This window comes from Dermacentor variabilis, chromosome 5 (assembly GCF_050947875.1).
Source record: "Dermacentor variabilis isolate Ectoservices chromosome 5, ASM5094787v1, whole genome shotgun sequence".
NCBI lineage: Eukaryota > Metazoa > Arthropoda > Arachnida > Ixodida > Ixodidae > Dermacentor > Dermacentor variabilis.
The window spans coordinates 166,871,767-166,889,105 of NC_134572.1; the positions used below are offsets into that span (position 1 = coordinate 166,871,767).

The following is a 17,339-nucleotide window of genomic DNA, read 5'->3' on the forward strand; positions in this document are numbered from 1 at the left end:
ATGCGCCGAACATGCGCTCGCATATTGTTGTTGCATAATATAAAGAAAGGTAAATTTGACATGCCCGTACCTTCATATGTTCCACACTTCAATACCCGAAAGACTGGACACACTCAAGATCCTGCACTTAAACTAATATTTCCTAAAACCAATGCATTTAAACACAATGTGTTTGTTTTTTCCACAGACAATTACTGACTGTAACGCTCTTCCTAAGCTCATTTTGTAGGCGACTGATTTTCTAAAAGCACTGGAACAGATTTTGTTGCTTTATAGTTCTTTTTTGTTGCAGTTTATTTTTTACACGTGCGAACTATTTATAAACTCTATTTTGTGAAGTCTGTTTTGTAAAACCGCATTTGTACTAATCTTCGTTTGGCGTTCCACTCCTGCTTGGGCCTAATATGCTTGCAGTATTGTAAAGTGAATAAATTAAATACTACTTGCGAACGCACGAGCTGTGATTCGTAAATCGCAATAGTTGCTGTAAAGTAATTAAGAAGTTAATTGGCGAATTTTCGTCAATTAGTTAAAAAATTTGGAGGACGCTTATGTTTCACCTTTAAAAGCGGAACGCGGTAGTTAGCATTCAAAGATCCCTGACCGTTTCCCACACTTCCCGGCAACTGCAGCTTATGTAACTGTAATGTTTACCGGAAAACGCTAGCGGCGAACGCTATGCAAGAAGGCGAGCTCTCTGGTAAAAATGCGGCCTCTTGCGTGGGCCCATCCCGGCGGTTGTGAAGAGCCGCGCCAAAAAGATTACATCATTTTCAGGTTTCTCATATTGTTTCGAACTTTCAATATTTCAGTCTGAGAAGGATTATCAGAAAGGCATGCGCTGTCCGTATTTTGTTGCATGACATTTCTTTATATATATATATATATATATATATATATATATATATATATATATATTTATATATTATAAGAAGGCTGCAAGAGATTGCAACAAACTGCGCCAACGTTCTTTAACCGAAACACCCTGTCAGATTGCATCTCATTAAAATTTCCCGAGAGATCCCAAAATTATGTGTTCCAATTCTATCGATGAGAGTATGTATTTATTTATTTAGTTATTTATTTATTTACTTGACATACCCGCAAGCGCCAAGGCATTATAGAGGGGAGTGGGGTACATGCGAAAAGCAATAACAACGATTACTACGAGTTTGTATAACGCAAGCGACATGTGCAGTGGACGTAATCATTAAGAAATCAAATAACAAGAGTACTATGACATTCAAATTATTTAAACCTAGCGACATCTGAACTGGACAAAAAGAAAATATGGCGCAACAGCGTTTGAACAAGTACAACGCATGTGGCCACGAGCATGGTCACAGTTTAAAGAAAGCAAACAAGGTTCGGCGGAAAAGTGCGCTGTCTTCGACTGACATGACATCACCAGGAAGGTGGTTCCAGTCGTTCGTTGTATGAAGAAACCTGGTTGTGTGACAAAAAGTGCCTGTTACTTTATGACGGTGATCAACTCGAGATGAAAGATAAGTAGGTGCTAGAATGAGCTCACTGCTGAGGATATGATGATGAAATACTTTATGAAATAGGCATAAGGGAAAAGCCTTTCTGCGCAGTGATAAAGATGGTAGACACAACTAGCTTTTCATAAAAGTTATGCTAGAAGTACGATCATAGTTTGAATGGATGAAACGAGTGGAATTATTCTGAACCATTTCGAGTGAATTAACAGGAGTAGCATTGTATGGGCCCCAAATAGCAGCAGCGTATTACAACTTAGATCGAACTAGCGTTTTATACCATAATAGTTTCATTGCTGAAAGGGATTCGCAAAGGTTTCGCCGCAAGTAGACTAACATACGATTTGCGTTATTCATTATGGAGTCGATGTAACATTTCCAGGATAAGTCACATAATATATTTACACCTAAATAACGGTAGGATGACACTTGTTCTAGCTGGACGTGGTTAAGCATATATTCAGGCTTACACACGTTGTGTCTTGTAACAGTCATCAGCTTGCATTTCTTGGGGTTTAGTTCCATGAGCCAGTTTTTACACCATGAGGCGACGTTATTTAGTTCAGTCTGTACAATTTCCTGGTCCTTATCATCACGAATCACACGATACACAACGCAGTCATCTGCGTATAGATGAACTGAAGATGACACACAATCGGTCTAGTCGTTAATGTACATTAGAAAAAGTAATCGACCTATAACGGAGCCCTGCAGAACTCCTGATGCTACGTTAATTAGGGGTGAATCATGACCGTTCACAGAAACATACTGTCGGCGATTGGTTAGGAAGTATTCAAGTCAGGTAAGCACATTATGGTCGAGGTTTAAAAAGGAAAGTTCCTGCATAAGTAGCACATGAGCAACGTTATAAAAAGCCTTCGAAAAGACTAAAAAGGTGCAATCGATTGTGCAATTTTTGTCTAGTATAGAGTGCATGCGGTGAGCGAAAAGAAATAATTGAGTTTCACAAGAAAACGAACGCCTGAAGCCGTGTTGTGATGACGTAAAGAACGAGTTTGATTTCAGAAAGTTAAAGATATGACTGTACAATACGGGCTCCATCAGTTTGCAAGAAATACTTGTTAGCGAAATGAGTCGATAATTTAATAGAGAATGTTTGTTGCCTGATTTATGAACAATAACCACCTTCCCGATCTTCCAATTAAAAGGAAGGATACCATGATCAAGCGACTGCTAGAAGAGTTTAGCCAAAAACAAAGATCAGTAATGTTTAGTCTCTTTTACAAATTTAGAGCTGATACTGTCAGTTCCACAGGACGAAGAAAGCTATAGCGAGTCGATTAAGTGTACTATTCCAGAGTGCTCAAACAGGATTATGCACTCTGATACAAATTGCAGCAGGCCGTAGTTAACGTGAAAAACAGTAAATTTGTACAAGATACCATTTAGTTCAGAAAGACCTGCGAGGCTTTCGCTGTACTTAGATTACTCATTGTTATCTTCTGACGCCGCTCAGACGTATCATAATGACGAAAGGCAAACGCAGCACTCGGGGAATTCGAGGGGCGTGCACTCTTGTGCGAGGAGATAGTCGGCCGATAACCTGCCTGCTACACCCGCCACATTTCCTCTAATGGGAATGAATGTGCGAGGGCGGCAGTGAAACTGACAGTCGTGCCTGCTCCGGAGCACCGTCGGTTGCCATTCGCTCCTCGAAGAAGCAGGATGTGTGTCGAGTGAGCTCTTTAACAACATTTTGCAATGTAGTGAACGCAGTTTAAATCATGGAGCCGGAACCTCAAAGAGATGCGACCTAATGCTCGCGCCTTTCTCTTCTCCTTTACAGCTAAATCACCACATGATTTATTTTTTGCCGTAACAATGATAAGGATTCTCTAGGCGTCGTCGTGCTGTTCTGCTATAGACGACGCATCAGTGATCTACGCGTGGAGGATCACAAATTTAAAGGGACTTTCACGTGTATGGTTGGTGTCAGATGCCAAGGACCTGCATCGATAGCAGCATAACATAAAACAGTACGCGGCGCTATACTGACAAGTTTGAACTCCGGCATTTTTTCGGCTTGAGCCTATTAAATACTGCAACTACGCACAAATGAAATATTGCAGGTACAGGCATCCCCCCTCCCCCTCCCCGTCTCCTCCTACTCGTAAGCGCATCTCGCCATATTTACTAAAAAGAAAAGTAGGCAGGAGTTCGCTTTCTGCAAGTGGCACCGAAGGATTTCTAACAGAGCCGGTGCCTCCTCACTTTCGTAATGGAATGCTTCCGATAGTTCCCGGTGCGTCCTGTCCTTGCTCTTGCCTAATCTCGCGGAAACATGGCCGCAGCTTGCACACTTGGTCATGCGTTGTTAAGAGGAAATTCCTATTGTCTTTGAGCATGTGTTTGCGCATTATCAAGCCACCCGTTTGGCGGACTCCAACGCTTCAGCGGCCGGGCGTAACAACGTGCAAGCCACGGCCAAGTGCCGGCGGCTACAGTATTTACGCAGTTGTCAGGTTACGAAGCGATCAGAGCAAAGGCAGAGTGCGGCCGCCTGTTCTCCAAAAAGAACGCAATCTCCGTTAAAGCAACTAATACAATCGTACATTGTCATGAGCGCTGTCTTCACGATGGCATCGTATTGTGCTAGAATAAGCAACAGCATAACTAAAGGAGAACGCAGTGAACAAAGCAACAAAGATACTGCTAAACGCGGCTGCAACAGGTTGCAACATATCGCGTCAACGTCCTGTAACCGAAACTCCTTCGGATACAGCGTCTCACTAACTCTTTCCTAGAGCTGCTAAGGGTTCTCTGTTCTAATTCTATCGATCAGAATAGTTAAATTATGTACGCATGCAAATACAACACCCAGCTCGCCGCCGTTGCCGTAAAGATCAGGAAATTTCTGCAAGATCCCATTTAGTTCAACAAGGTGTGCAAGGCTTTCGCAGCGCTTAGATAATTCATTCTAATCTCCTGACGCCGCTTACACGTATGATAAAGACGAGGTGCAAAAGCAGCGCTCGCATAATCTGAGAGTCGTGAGCAGCTCGAGGGGATAGGCAGCCGATAACGCGCCTGCTACTCCCGCCGCAGTTTCTCCGGTGAGGCTCAACAGGCAAGGGCTAATGCACTGTGAACTGCGTACGGTCGTTAAAGAGATAGTATTACCGCCTAGGTTGAAACAAGATGGTCGAGCGTTTGGAGTCTTAAGAGTGTCGAGCAAATAATCGCAGGAGGTAAGGAGCACCGAGGTGGTTCAGCTATCACGTGAAACTTGGGTATACGTCACACCGATTCGTGTAAATCTTTGTGCTTGGTGGCCTCATATATAGTGCATTTGAAGAAATTGTTAAATGCTACGGTTCTGCATGCCATAACCGCGATCTGATTACTAGCAACACTGCAGCGGGGATCTCCGGACTAGTGTTTACCACGCCAGGTTCTTGAGCGTGCACCCTATGCATCGACACGAGCGTTTTTGCGCGCTACTGTTTCGTGGATGGCCACTCGAGAAACTGCGGTTGACTGGTTGGCACCGTAAAACACCAGAATTTATTCTCTCCTCTTGCGTTGCGGGTCCCCGTTATCGCCATTACACTGTCATAAGCTCGCTTCGAGGACGCACGTGCCCTCCGTTGTCAACGGAAAGAACGCGAGAAATTTGGGACTTCTTCCTAAAAAGCGTGCAAGTAATGCCGTGATTACGAGCTGGTTTACGTGCTGCACGTCCGTGTCGCGCACTTCTGCTCTGAAATGCTGCAGCTCGACGCTGGTTCTGTTCCTATAGCCACTGATACCCTTGTTGCAGGGGCAGCCCTAACGGCAGTTAAACCCAACCGCAGTAACCTGACGTAACCACAGTTACCGTAAACCAGACTGCGGCACTGCTACACGTTTTCAGATGTAGCAGTAAGGACGATCACGTTGTTGTGAGGTAACCATACTTGTTTCACGGATTTAACAATTTATCAACAATAAAAGTAACCTTCTTTTTTGACCGGAAATTGAACGGGCGCACGGTAAAGAATACCACTCACAGGTATGCCTTTTTTTTTCAGATTCTCAAGCTTCTGATGAACTTGCTTGACATTATACGGATCTTCCCCCGCCGGCAGGCCGGAGTTGAGAGTCTCCACCATAACGTTATCTATGACCGAGTTGCGTGCGTTTAACACAGAGCGGTCAATTTGTCCTGCCAAATGTGTATCAAGGCGATCCGTCGTCGCTACAGGCCAGTTGACACATTTTCGGGAGGACGTTTCGCTGAGAGCCCAGCTGCAGGCGTCGCAGCTGAGGGCCGCCATTTTGTCAGTTACAGCTTTGAATGAGGTGGCTGTCCTCAGCTTGTGAGAACCATGGTGAGCGGAATAACTACGGTTAGGTTTATCAAGTCACCAGGTGCAACTGCGGTTAGCGTATGAAACTTCGCTGCGGTTAGGTTATCCGTGTGACGAGAGTATAACACGCGGCAACGAGCATCAACACTTGTAATGAGCCGCACAACAAACAAGAAATTTCAGGTCAAGGCTACCGAGTGGAGTCATAACCGTTCATCTCACAGTGTACTTGGCAGGTGAAATAACGTCTCCGTCCATGTCTAAGAAAAAGACATTCCTGCTCATGATAATATAGAACCACGTTGTAGTGCTCCACATATACAGGGTGCCCCAGCTAACTTTAGCCAGAGTTTAAAAATACACAAACGCCACGCAACTGGACACAGCAAAGGCAATATTGTCTGCCATCGCTTGGAGATAGTGAAACATAGTTTTCATTCCTCCTAATTAGATAATTAGTCTTGACTAAGTAATCAACTTCTCAAATATTATAATTAGATGAAAATTGTAAGTGAGAAAATTGCCGAGCGACATGAAGAACTCCCAATACAGCTTTATGTTGCTCAATGCGTGCTACATAAAAGTGTTTTTCCGAGCGTGAAAGAATCCCGCGAATGCACGCAATGTGCCTCGAGCGGCAAGTCGCGCGGCAATTTTGCGTACATTTTCGGGCCGCTTTCACGCTCGGAAAAACACATTTTCACCTTTGTTCACGCTCTCCGTCTCCCTTGCAGCTCACTCTCTTTGTCTGTCAGCAGTTTTCGAACGTAACCTGCGGCGTTCAGCACCCTCGAATAATCGGTACAATGCTGTATCGAATTAAATAAACGTTCATACACGCAGATTGATGCGCAGATAAATTAGTGTCATCTCACTAAAATTATCCCTAAGCATGAAAGTACACTGTCGCCATGCCCGTGACGTCGCCGCAGGACGTTAAATCTTACCTGTAAGTCAGAAGCAAATGTTTTAAAACTTTGACAGTGCGTTTGTCACTTCCCACGCGCGACTTACTGGTGGTACGCGAAATTATCTATTTATTTATTTTCTTTTATTGTTTAAATATTGACTTAATCTTTATTTATTTACTTATTTTGTTTAACAATATGTCGATCCCCTCAGAAATCATAATAGGAATGGCATGTGTAATTTAAAGCCATAACATGTAAATGGGTAAATGTGGTATTACACGGTACACGCAGACAATAAGGATAGTTAAACAGTATGGTAAGTAGAAATAAATAAGAATGTTACGTGGTAATCGTGCAAAGCGGTGAACAAAGTGGCAATAAACCATACGGCTCATTTTAGGTATCATTTTTTCGTTTAACGTATGATGCACTGCCCTGCGATTACGAAGACATTCTAGTTGCCATGACGCATTCACATCGGAAGCAGAGCGCTTTGCGTCAATTGCTTCGCATTTCCGGGAAACCAGTCGTCATGCTTAATCCATTTTATCATTAACTGAAATACCCGTTAATTGGTTTTGTTGCTATTTATTACGCCGTATACGGGTTGAAGTGAAAGTCCCAGCATAGTGAACATTTTACTTTTACCTACTTCACTTTATCACCGTCCAGCTTAATTCGGGAAACATCAGAAAATCACAGGCGCTGCGCAAAGGTGACTAATATTTACGCCCTGTGTTTCCTTTTGCCTTTATTGTACTGAAAGCAATGCTTTCACGAGGTTCATTAATGACAACCCGACACGCGGTCACTGATAACACATGCGATTACCAACGGAAGTAGCTAGATGCGCGGTGATAAATCTAACATGCGCGCAGTAGCTGTAAAGAAAGCAGGCACTGAAATGAAACATACTTTCACGGGCGTCACTGCGAGTGCATAGACGCTTGCAACAATAGATGATTATTTTAATCTGTGAAATTCCAGCTGGCGACAGAATTCGTATTGTTAATTATACAATGACGGCTTCGACACTTTGATCGTTTTGTAGTGTAATCAGGTAATCGGCAATCCACTGCAAGGTTGGAACTCGCCTCTTTAAAATAATCCAGTAAGCTAGGGCCTCAGCACCAACAAATGCCTACTGGAGCTTACCAACGGAAGAAAGAAGGTGATAGGAAAAATTGAAAATATTTGAACAAACAAAAACAAAGTGGGATAGTTGAACAAAAAACGGAATATAAAGTAATCAGGTGCTTTACTAAACGAAAGGGTCACATAAAAGAAAAAGCGAGAGATATATAGTGCATTTGCGTGCCCCGGGAAAGTTCGTTTGAATTACTGATAATAGTTTATAACTGCAAGAAAGCTGTGTCAGCGTTACTGAATCGTATGCGAGGTTACACGCTGTTTCCTGGTTCACTGTAAAGAAATCGGTGTCCTGGCTTCGATCGAACCATGCACTAAAACTAACTACTGCTATAGCGATAAGTCCTAACCACCTCTGATCGTAACGGCTTTTTGAACGAGCAGATTTTGGCAACCGAAAATAAAAATGGCAGCCTGTAATCACGACAGGGCACATATCACGTGACGCGCATTTCAGCGGCACCTAAATTTTGACTTAATGACGGGAATTCAATTTTAAACGGGACACAACGACAGCATGTACTGTTTCAGTGTCCTAGTATTTCGGTGTTACCAGTACTCCCGTGTTAATATGGCATTCATTTCGAAAGTCCCAAGCCGTAAATAATCATGACTGATTGTCTGACAGCACAGACTAAATAGAGACGGGAAAAGGACAAACAAACGTAACTTCTTCCGCGTCAATTATACGTTGAATGACGGATTGATCGGTTGAGTGACCCATTGACTGAGTTTAACACTCGAGAAGAAAATAGAGGCTGCTAATGCGGCACGGCTCTTCAACATGCAGGTGAGCATGGCAAACGAGTGCTTTTGAATTACACCGTTATCAAACTGCGACATCCGTGGCAAGGAATTAAACTGGCGACCTGGTGATCAGCGACGGAACGCCTTATTCATTGATTCGCCTTGGCGGTTAGCCCGTGTTTCATCCTGACCGTTCAACGAGCGGTCATAAATTACAACAAAAGAAAAACTCCGCCTTGACGTTTTGCAGGGCGTAATTTTAAACACAGCGATTGTTGGTTTGAGGCGAATATTACAACTCCCACCGGCGGGGATGAAAAGAAAAAAAGGCATGCAAACAGTGCAAATAATCACTCACCTACGAAGCAAAGCGTGGTTACAATAAATGCGGCGTTCATTCCTACGGCGAAAAAAGAAACGTGCGCCCAAAAAATTATCCTGAATCCGCGAAGAACAGCCGCTTGTTTTCCGCGCCGTTCAGGCGGACTGGTCCCACTGTTGAAGCTGGCCGCACAGCTCCAGCCTACGGGGCCAGTCGCCCCCGAAGGAAGCCAATATCTCTGAGGACAAAGTGATAAGGAAAAACAATAGGCGGACGATATGGGATACAGCTCATTCGCAATCACTCAGTTTTGATAAGGCAGCCCACAGCGATAAAAGCAGCCACGCGTTCTCAGGAATGAAGATTTGGTGTGCGTGTCCTTCTACGAAGAGTAGCATGTGACTTGCAAGGCCGCGTGAGCATGAATGAGACGTCAGAGACGTCCTGCTGTTTGTATTGGCTTGTTTTTTTATTGATCGCCTGCGGGAATGCTTTTGCTTTAGTCAGCGTTCAAAGCGACACATCACCCGAATGGCGGACAAACTGCCCGCTGGCTCAGCTAAGCCCGAGTCCTCTAGAAATGCTGCTCTTGAAAACGATATTGTCTGTAGAGAATTCATTGACGAAATTGTAGCAAGGTTTATGAATTGTATCCAAATACATCCCTTCATAAAATAAAACATCTAAAAAGGCGCGAAAGAAGGACCGTAGAATTTTAGGTCTTTCGAAGCGTCGTGAATCAGAGTGACGCTGACAGCTATTAACGCTCTTATGGTGTACTGGAATAGGGCAGTGTGTCGTCCGGCGGCGAAAACGTGCCTCTTTTTTGCGATGACGGCCGGGTTTGATGGAGCATGCCGGTCTACTGCAGCGCCACCTGTCGCTGCAGCTTGGAGTCATTGCTGGCAAGAGGAAAAACAATGGTGCAACACAGGGCCTCCGGGATTGGCAGTTATGCCTGTCGCGGAGGTCATGCATGTACGCGCGGAACTCGCTAATTGCTTGCTTTGGTTTTGCCTGTCGCGTTCGCACATTCTTTAAGTGCACGGGAAGCGCTGGGATTTCTAAATATCTGTGTGTGCGTGCAAGTTTGTTTGTTTTCTCCAGTAAAACCTGGCAACCTCGCACCTGGCTGATGCAACATGAAACCACGAGGCACAGTGCAGGTGCTCCTTCCGGGCTTCTTATCTTCATGTGTTTCGAAATACTCAAAACATATGCGTGCTTACCGAACGGAACGAGTAGACGAGTGTTTGTTTGTCTTCTGCAAGCGAAACGCTGAGCAGACGATAAGGAGCACGCCTCATAATCAAATCGCAAAACCCCAGAATTCTACTAAATGCTGCTTAGTATTCGTTGCGCATCACACGAAGAACTGCTGAACATTCTGCAGATGCGGCTCGGCTGTCGTGATAATGCTGGCCTGCGTCGTATTACTATTGGACCAAGAAGTAATGCACCCGGGTTTCCACGGCGAAAGGCATTTAACAGAAGCTACCCTGATGTTGTGAAATATTCCTTATAATTTTTTTTTTACTGTTACAAGGTTCTAACAGTGGCACACTTTGACAAACCTCTCACATGATGCATGTACAAAGGTAAATAACTACCACTAACTTGTGTTTGAATTACTATCTACGACCCACTACTCTAAGGAGCAGGCTTCAATATGTGGCTGCATTTAGCAGGCTAAGCTGGCATGATCTTCACTCCCGTGCTGAAGTATGCAACAGATGCGTCAAGGAGGCAAGCTGTAACATTGAGATAAGAAGCACGTGAGTAGCAGCAGGGTAGAAATATAAGCATTGGGCAAATTGAAATCGATTTATACGTCTAGTTTTTAAAAATTCTGTTGATACACCAGTGGTATTTATATTGGGGAATATAATCCTTATTTCTTCATTCCTGCACTTGTCTGTTTTCTTTTGCTTTATGCATTGTTAAGTGCGTTTGACGTGAGATTTTCTACTAATTCTACGAGTTTAGAGTGCTGGAGTCTTCAAGAAATATTCCTGTAGCTCTAGTGTACGTTCTTATCACTCACACTGTGACTAAGATGTCATCAATAGCTGTCACTTAGGGGCCTCTTCATTTACATGAATACATAAAATACCCTGACGCTTACAAAGCTTGATTATGAGTGAGAAATAAACAGAAAGAAGAGACTAGTTTCTATAATGAAGCAGACCTGTTGCTTTCTGAAATTTATTATGTGTCGCTAAATATTGACGAAAAAAAAATTACAGCATTCATATATATAATAGCAGTTCCTAGCATGAGTTTAGGCAAGGCATATTAACTCTAGAATCGCCTACGGAATGTGGAGGAGAATGAAAGCATGCATTTTATCAGTGTAACAGATAAACACGCAAGCAGGGATAGACAGAGGACAGAACAACTAGACAAACGACAAATGGTTTACTTCAAGAAAAGGCAAAGTATGTCTACACAATAAATATCAATCAAAGACATGCAGATACTTCACAGATGCCCGGTGAAAAGAGGCTGCATAAATTTATTCGGGGATAAGGTCACAGTTTTCACGCAGGCAGAGTCGTCGCATTCTCGTACCCGTAGTACGCCCCATAAACTTCTCTTTAAACCACTTGAGGATGCCATCGAAGAACACGAGTTGCTGCAGAATCTTATGCGCACCCGCACCTTCGGTAATGGTAAGCTACTTAGCACGTGCTGGTGGGCGAGTTAATTATGCATGATTACAACGAAGGCGCCAAATAAAACAACGGACGAAGGAAGGAGACACGAGACAACCATGTAGGCGCCTACGTGGTAGTCTCCTGTCTCATTCCTTCGTCCGTTCTTTTATTTGGCGCCTTCGTTGTAAACAATGGTAAGCTAGATGAACCCCTGCAATTTCCGTTTTTTACAGCCGACCACAGTAAAAGGCATCAGGAAACAATAGTTTACTGCAAAACTTGCACCATTCCCCTATGTTTCACATCAAGGAACTGCTTTTCTGCATGGGACGCTCAACTGTTCGGGCTTTTGTAGCAGCATTTTCGTAGCGCAAATAGCTTCGAGAAAATTCCCCCACGATTACGGTACTTCCTAATGCGAAATTTCTGCGCAGTTCTGCACGTGTTTTCACTTCACGATATATTGGCTGGCGCCGGCAATCTGTCTCGTGCGGCACGTTTCAAACGGAGCGAAGCGCGACGTGACTGCCTCGCTAATCCGGTCATCGCGAGAGCGAGCGCGTGGGCGCATTACACAGCAGCCACCGCCGACGGACCCACCAGACGATGCGCGCTTCCCTGGCGCCATCTCGTAGTCATCGTCGCGGCAACACGCTTTTCTTTTCGCGCTTTCGTCTTTTACTGTCCACCGCTTTCCGCCTGAGAGAGTGAGTGAGATTGCGAAGAGGAAGAGGCGCTATTTTCTGCAGCCGTTTAGGAAGCACGACTCATCGCCATGGGGAAGGAGAGGGGGACATGGTTCCGCTTAAAGCCCCTTAAACTTCATAAAGCAGCGACACTCTCCTCCTTCGCCTTCACTCCTCCTCGTTTCTCCTCTCTTTCACGCTCCCTCCTCGACCGTGGCGCCGCCTACACTGCTCTAGCGTAGCAACGGCGCCAACATGCGCTCCTCGCCAATCCGTAGACGCTTCTCGACCAAAAATGACGCTGATGCACAGCCCGAGGGCCCACGTGCTGCTATTAGGCCAATAGCGTCGCGGCGTCGGCCTCGGCCAGAGCGCGTGAGGAGGAGGCGGCATTCTTCAAAGCGTGGCACTACTTTACGAAGTTTAGGGGTTTTAGGTTCCGCTGCACGTTCCTCTCCACTTTCCTCCGCGCGTCTTTCATCCCCCGCTGCCTCCGCGTTTGCTTACATTTTTTGCTGGGCTCATTCGTTTGGTTACGCCGCCGCCTGCCCCAACAAAAGAGCTGCGCTCTAAAAAAATTTCTTCGCAGACAGTACCGATTACATAATGAAACATTGTGTATGTTAAAACAATATTTTGCACCTTTTATCTTTTAAGATTCTGTCGTGTTTTATAAAATTATGTTCAATATTATGCTATGTTCCTGTTTTTGGCAATCTATATTTTTTGATGAGGAAAATCTCGTTAACGAAGTTGTTTGCCTCTAATGCTGATTTATTCTGCTTTGCGTTGATAATAATAATATTTGGGGTTTTACGTGCCAAAACCACTTTCTGATTATGAGGCACGCCGTAGTGGAGGACTCCGGAAATTTTGACCACCTGGGGTTCTTTAACGTGCACCTAAATCTAAGCACACGGGTGTTTTCGCATTTCGCCCCCATCGAAATGCGGCCGCCGTGGCCGGGATTCGATCCCGCGACCTCGTGCTCAGCAGCCCAACACCATAGCCACTGAGCAACCACGGCGGGTGCTTTGCGTTGATGTATTGCATCAAATTTTGAGTGCTAAGGTTTCCTTAGAAACACTATTGCGCTCAAAAGGGCCTTTTTCTTGTAGGCTACACTAGATTTTACTTGTAAAATATCTAATGTAACCTATAAAGATAGGCACTCTCCCCACTATAAGGAAAAAGTTAAGGTAGTATTTCATTGTCACCATGTAGGTTTTAACAATTAGGTCTTGCTGTAGGAGCTGCGCTATTCTTTAGCCAGTATGCTGTGAGACTGTTTACGTAGCTGACGCCTGGCGGTGAATTTGGACACCACTTAGAGTGCTTACAACTACTGCAAAATAAAAATTCGGGTCACTGCGTTCGTTACGCCTGCAGCTCTCTTTTATTGCCATTGCAATTACATGGACACTCCAGGCGAATTTTCGCTACCGCCGTGATGTACCGTTCTAGAAAAAGTTTTTTTCAGCAGAAGACGATACGAAAACTGAGTCGCAATGACGGCAAAATTCCATCAGGACGATAACATATACCAAATACGAAGCATTGTATACACGGCGCGCTCTCAAAGATGCGTCTTAGTCCTCACTCATGCAAAATGGTGCTATTGACACGTGATCTGGTTTATCTTTTACGGGTGAGCGTTTTTACCGTCCACGAAATGTTATCGCTCAGCGCAGGACGCGTCTACATGTATCGGAAGTTTCTAGAATGTTATCGATGCTTCTATCCGCTGTCTGTTGTCGCCGAACCTTGTGTAATCTGATGCATGTATGCGCGACGCGAATGGCGTAGAACTTTGTGGAAGGCATGCGGGTCCCAGTGATTACTCTGGAACATTCGACCACTGATGTATAAAAGCCGACGCGATTAACCCGCTGATCAGATTTTCGACGATCGCCGACCGTGTTCACCGCTATCATTGTGCTATAAGTGTAGCGTGTTTTGTGAGCACAGGTTCGCCCAATGAAAGTTAGTTCTGCCGTTCACAGTATTGCTACTGTGTTTTTCAACGTCACCACCACGTGACATCTGGTGGAGGTGCTTTACGTTTATGTACCGGACGCCCCCGACAAGCCGTAATCCAAGCTCGAACCGCAAATACAACACCAACGTCGTCCCGGAACACCGAGAAAGCCGCCGGCTACAGCAACTGCCGCCGGAACACGGTCTTCTACCAGATATGATCAAGAAGACAGTCCAAGAAGTTCGTCCAGAAACGACCAAGAAGACATCCCCAATGGCAGCCGCAGCGGCCCCAATAATTCTTCAGCAGCCCACGGAACCACCGACGTTGCGCGGTTCCACATTTGAGAACCCGGAAAGCCTGCTGGAAACGTATATATGAGAGGGTCGCTACGTTTAACAGCTGGCAAAGCGACGACAAGCTGCGAAATGTCTATTTCGCACTGGAGGACGCCGCCAGGACGTGGTTCGAGAATCGAGAACGTGGGACCTGTTCTTTTTTTTGGGACCTTTTTGTTTATGCAAATTTACTGTTCATTTTGTGAACGGTGTGTTGCTGGAATTATTTTTCTGGGCTTCCACCTGATAATGAACCAGTAAAATGTATACGCAGGACGGAGCGAATGTTTTTTTAACCTGTTTACTGATTTTATTTTACTGACCATCAGCTCGGCAGCAGCCCCGCAGGCCACCCCGCCAACAGCTGCTGGAGGACGCGGCCTGCAGTACAGCCGTCGAGTATGCGCGGCAGGGCCAGCAAGCTGAGGCGGCAAATGCGGAGGCCACCAACTTCCATCAGCTCTTGCTGCAGCAAAATAGGCAGGTGCGCACGACTTGGCCGGGTCATTTTTTGAAGAGGTGATTAGTGCACATGGTAATAATGTACATTACAACCATGTTACACATGAGAGGCATCTGTAGTCATTTGGCTCATTGGCTCATGCACGTTTATACATCTCCTTTGAGGTGTTCTTTAACACATAGCAACTTACAAAACATTTCCATGGTTGCATGTATCGCCACGGCATGGTCATCATTTGTTTAACAATTCAAATAGTCATCAATACCGTCTTCTGACAGGCAGAGGCAGCTTGGTAGGATTTGCTACGTTTCACACGTTTTTAACATAACAGACCATGTACGTTTGCACGACCATTTGTCATGTCATATGTAAATGATCTCGCTGCCCTCAAGAGTAACCTTGCTGAAACTGCAACACTTGCAAACAGTGCAAATCGAGCATTTACATTGCATAACCTGTTGCTAACTAAGTGAATTTGTTTCGCAGCATCACCAGCAGCTGGTGGAAGAGCAGAGGGCGATCCGGCAGGTCCTGCAGCAGCTGGTAGCCGAGATGCGTGGTTCGCGAGAGGCCACTAGTCTCATCGCAACCACGCTGCGCCAGCTGCTGGCTGCCCTGGCTCACCTCCGCGAGCCGCCTCAACCATGAGGGACAGCTTTTTTTTCCCCATATCATCCTTTAGTGCTGTGTAGGTACAAGTGTTGCCTATCTTTCTGTTCAAATCACCGCTGCAGCATTTGGTGGTGGTGCCCATACATCCTCGCAAGCTGTTGTGCCGCCAAGTTGTAGCCAGTCTTGTGAACTGATGTGCAGGTCATGAGTGACCATGGCAGCGAAGACTGATAGTGCTGTGATGTCACTTGAAACACGAATGCATGTTTTTTTTTGTATGTAGCACTAAAGGATGATATGGCTGTTTTCCGTACATTTCTGTCCCTAATCATTTTTTTTCAAGGTAATTTCTTTTATGTGTATTTTCATTTGTAGTGCAAGTTTGCCCAAGTGAGGCATTATATAATTTATATGTAGAATTTTTGCATTTCTGTTCCTAAGCGTATTCTTTACCCAGGTTCATTTCCCCAGCAAGCAAAAGCAAGCAAGCAAAAGCAAGCAAGCAAAAGCAAGCAAGCAAAAGCAAGCAAGCAAGCAAAAGCAAGCAAAAGCAAGCAAAAGCAAGCAAGCAAGCAAAAGCAAGCAAGCAAAAGCAAGCAAGCAAAAGCAAGCAATCAAGCAAGCAAGCAAAAGCAAGCAAGCAATCAATCAATCAATCAAAAGCAAGCAATCAATCAATCAAAAGCAAGCAAGCAATCAATCAATCAAAAGCAAGAAAGCAATCAATCAATCAAAAGCAAGCAAGCAATCAATCAATCAAGCAAAAGCAAGCAAGCAAAAGCAAGCAATCAATCAATCAACCAAGCAAAAGCAAGCAAACAAGCAAGCAAAAGCAAGCAAGCAAAAGCAAAAGCAAGCAAAGCAGCAATCATCTCCGGTAGTGAGAGCTCACTGGCAGAGGACACGTGAAAACGCTGGTTATGATTGAGCAGATTCGATAACAGCACGCTATCCACTAATTGCACACATTTCTTCAAATTGCTTCCTGCTCTCTATTAGGTGTGTAGACAGCAGTAATAAACATCTACCTGCAGTGTCAGGCACGTGTTTATTGCTGCTGTCGGTGCTGCTGTCGACGCAGCCGCCTTCGCACCCTTTTCAGGTAGTGCTGGTGCTGCTGCCGTCTCGCGCCGAAGGAGCTAATAACATTATCCCGGGCAGCACAGCCTTTCAAGTACATTATGCGTGCTGCCCTCACTCGGGGAACTCTCTGTGGATAGGGGTTGCCACTATCATCGTCACTGCTGCTGCTGCTGCTGCTGCTGCTGTCATCACTAACATCATCCAACATGCCACCTTCGTCAAGACACAAGTTGTGCAACACTGCACATGCTGCAACGATGTTGGCAGCACGGTCTGGCTCGTAGTGGAGGGCGCGGTACCGCTGAAGGCAGCGGAAGCGGCTCTTCAGAAGCCCAATGATCACTAGGTAAACTGCGTGGACGTCGCTACAACAGTGGTCCAAACTGCATTATGCGCGATGGTGCTGTGCTGACAGGGCAGGATCTCTCAAATGCTTTTAACGATTTCTTTGTGAATATCACAAATACAGCAAGCTCCCCTACTAATTCAATAAACACGTCAATTCACCAAGCACCAGGAGTCTCGATGTCGATGTTTATGTCCCCTACAACCGAAAATGAAATAATTTCTGTATTCAGAAATCT

General features: G+C 45.0%; 1 protein-coding gene across 2 annotated transcripts in view; it reads right to left on the bottom strand.

Moving 5' to 3' along the window:
- The window catches only part of LOC142583312 (macrophage mannose receptor 1-like), a 63,466-nt gene extending 54,321 nt beyond the window's left edge, over positions 1-9,145 (bottom strand). For both annotated transcript variants that reach the window (XM_075693736.1, XM_075693735.1), the window contains exon 1: positions 8,975-9,145. In XM_075693736.1, coding sequence (XP_075549851.1) covers positions 8,975-9,014 — 40 coding nt within the window. In that variant the 5' untranslated portion in view covers positions 9,015-9,145. The remainder of the gene's footprint in view (positions 1-8,974) is intronic.
- Positions 9,146-17,339: the final 8,194 nt, after the last annotated feature.